The following is a 3,352-nucleotide window of genomic DNA, read 5'->3' on the forward strand; positions in this document are numbered from 1 at the left end:
TTACGAGCACCACCTATACGCCACTTTCTCTCCCTTCCTCCTTCTCTCTCACTCTTTTCCTCTCCCTCCCTCCCTCTCTATCTCCCCCTCCCATCCTCCTCCCCTATCTCCTCTCTCTCTTTCTCTCCCTCACCCTCTCCTTTTCCCTCTCTTCTCTCTCGCCCTCCATCTTCCCCTCTCTCAACCCCCCTCTCTCTCTCTCATGTCGGCTAGCCAGGCTGATCTCAACCGTAGCGCCTCTAGCGAAGGAATACAGTCAACTGAGATTTCGTAACGAGGAGGCGACGACGACGTTTCTCACGCATAATTTTATAATTCCGGGCTTTGGGTTAAAATATCTCAGCTTCTAGAGCGTGTAGAGCAAAAGTAAAGACAGTTTTATTAAGTAACGTAAATCCAAGGAATCGATTAAGCCCATTCAGAATCTCATCTGTTCAACCGTTATAGTCGAACGAGGAATCGTACCTGTGTTCAACTAAAGTCGTCGCTTAAGTATATACGGTCGGCCACGAGCATGTTGCTTGCATTTGGCTTCACGACACTATTGTGTCACTTGATAGCGTTTCTGGCGACCACGTCTCATAATGCTATCTCTCTCGTTTTTACGTCTGCGATAAAGGATGGAAGATCGCTGAGACTCCCACCACTATTCCCTTCCAAACCGTCCTACGATCTTATACAGCTAGCCCTTACCGCCACTCCGTGTTGCTCGTGCCTCACCTACAGACAGCTGTGTGTGAGTAACGCGTCATCGTGTGCAAGTTACACAGATATAAGGACAGCATTAATGCCGGTGTGTACATTTAATCGACATTTCATATTTGTATGGAAAATCATCTTGTCGGTTATACTACAATTTTTGATGCATCTTGTATTTATTAAATGTGTCTCTCATAATACATAAAAAAGAAGATTTCATAATTATACATTTTATTTTAATAGTAAAATATCAAATGCTTGAACAGAAAGTTCAGCATTTGTTTTCAGCGACCCACATTGAACTCATGTTTAAATTCTAATGTTTCCTATTCATATTTATATGTTAAGGCAGGATACCACCTTTGATTGCAATTTTGGAGGCGTTTTTCATGATTTTTTTTTCATACAAAAAATGCGCAGAAAGAAAATCGGTTTTAGCCATTCATTAAGACAATCTTAAGCTGCAATAAAAAATTTTTTAATGTCGAAAAAGTAAAAAATAGCCTCTTGTAGGTGGGGCCAAAGTATACGGCTTTTGAGGAACACCGTCAGTCTGCGTGTCAAATTTCTTCTTCTACGTGGCTCCTAGAACAAAAATCTAAATTTTTTCTTATTAATAACAATATGTTTTAAGTATGTACGTAGGAATTTTACGAAATTTCGATTTTTAAGAAAATGGCGGTCATTAAAAAAAAATTCAATTTTTCAAGGTAAAAAAAGTTTATAAAACTGTGCACCAAAAATAAAATAACAACGCTACAGAGAAAATCCTACGTACATCCTTAGATTATACCATAGGGAAGAATTATGCAAAGTTTCAAGTCAATCCGATGAAAAATGGAAGACTAATTTGACACGCAGATTTAAAAAATATCGTTTCGAGAAAAACGCGTTTAAAGTTTTACATACATGAAACTAATAAATATTTTCAACTAACCGTCAATCTGCAATACCTGCGCCATACAGGATACCTTCAGCATCTATTTCTTCTTCATTAGCAAGCTTGTGAGCAGAAACACCACTTCTTCTAGCCTCTCGAGCAGCTTCAGTAATCGAAACCTCCGCTCTCTGAATACGATAATTATCGGCTTTTATACAAAAATCGTAGCAACTTTGACTTATAGGTAGGTTCAAAGTTTGCATAATGTCCATAATGCTCTGTAATCCATCATTAAAATTACATACTGCAATATCAGCAGCAATGTCGATGATTTTTTTGCCACTGGACATGGTTTTAGGAGCGAGCGCCCACAGAACAGAATTGAAACACTCGTTGCTGTTCTGCGTAAACCCACCCAAGCACCGTGTTAATAGTTTATCCTGGCTGAGTTCTTCATAAATGGATTTAACAGCATTGAAAACTTCGTCTTTCATTGCTGATTTGTGTTGATAATTGACGAGTTTGTTGCGAGATATAGCCTTTTTCCACGAGCACCAGGAATTTTCGCCATCTGGACATCTATCGTGCTGCGGGTTGTCGTCCGTGGAAATCTTGTGATAAAGCGTGGCCCATATTTCTTTCTTCATATTAACAATTGAATTATGATTTCGACGTATTGCCAGACCAAAATATAATGATAGATCATCAATTAATTTTCCGGTTAGTTTGCCTTTGCCACCAAGACCTCGTACATTTTTTTTCAAATTCCGAAGTCGCGTTCCCATCCTCTTTTGAACGTGGTCGATACATTCTTTTTTCTTGACGTCCAAATTTTCATATGGATTCGAGTCTAAAATACCTTTAAATGTTTTACTGTCTCCATCTCCTACGTAGTGACTATATTTCAAACCGTGGAGCTCTTCTGATCGTTGGAACATTTCAATTACTGCGTCAACCTCCATTTTTCCTGCCGATCCCTCGTGATTTTTTTCACAGCTATCTTTGTGTGTCTCAGCCCATTCTTCATATTCTGCCGTTCCTTCTTTTTTTTCCAATAATTGCATTGATTACATATTTTCGACTTTACATTAACATCAATGACTTTTCCGGTGCACCACCCTATCAATGATGTAACGCCTAACAAAGACGAGAATCCCCTCTTCTTCCATGTACCGTCGCCGGAAACTACTATCCCTTCTGCGAGTCCCTTCTGTACTGACAATTCTTTCTCTTTAGCAGCTGCGTTCTTCATTGATTTTTCTCGTACGGCTGCGGTAGCAATAGAAATAGTCGAAACTATTTTGTCATAAAATGACTGGAATACTGGATTTGGTAAACACATGAATGCACAGAATTTTTTAATGCCATTTACACCAACACCGAGCAATCGAATAGCCAAAACTATACGACGATTTATATCATATGCGTGATTGTTTATGACAGGACACAAGTTTATATATTTCAGTATGCATTGTTCATAAAGAATTGCAATTTTAAAACCCAATCCACGGATACTTGCTTCTTGAAACTTTATGGGAGATTTACACTCTTTGCACACTACAAATTCAGAAATTGCTGCAAAAACAGTTACAAAATTGATCACACGATAACCAAAAGTTGCGTCCACATTAGTATGATATTCATGTTCACTAAGTTTCAGTTTCTTTGCCGATGTACTGACACTCTCACTTTCTGTTTCTAACATGTATCGATTCAGCGGCTTCCTTCCGCTGCTTCTCGGTTTCGAGGCACGACTAATTCCTCCTCTTGTCC

The 3,352-nt window shown here is 38.9% G+C and overlaps 1 protein-coding gene across 1 annotated transcript; it reads right to left on the minus strand.

Annotated features, from left to right (window-relative positions):
• Positions 1-1,415: 1,415 nt before the first annotated feature.
• Positions 1,416-3,341, minus strand: LOC116853045. The gene is made up of 2 exons (XM_032833895.1): positions 1,885-3,341; positions 1,416-1,767 (listed from the first exon to the last, which is right to left on the minus strand). The coding sequence occupies exons 1-2, from the start codon at positions 2,641-2,643 to the stop codon at positions 1,639-1,641; spliced, it is 888 nt and encodes a 295-aa protein (XP_032689786.1). The 5' UTR covers positions 2,644-3,341; the 3' UTR covers positions 1,416-1,638.
• Between the last annotated feature and the right edge of the window lie 11 nt (positions 3,342-3,352).

This window comes from Odontomachus brunneus, unplaced genomic scaffold (assembly GCF_010583005.1).
Source record: "Odontomachus brunneus isolate Ranch 3 - 2012 unplaced genomic scaffold, Obru_v1 Obru_scaffold_272, whole genome shotgun sequence".
Lineage (NCBI taxonomy): Eukaryota > Metazoa > Arthropoda > Insecta > Hymenoptera > Formicidae > Odontomachus > Odontomachus brunneus.

What these genes read in the sequence shown, in the direction of transcription:
- LOC116853045 (XM_032833895.1), bottom strand. Translation starts at nt 2,643, where the DNA reads ATGCAATTATTGGAAAAAAAAGAAGGAACGGCAGAATATGAAGAATGG. An exon ending in ACATTGCTGCTGATATTGCA is followed by an intron (nt 1,768 to 1,884) that starts GTATGTAATTTT and finishes TATCGTATTCAG; the next exon opens with AGAGCGGAGGTTTCGATTAC.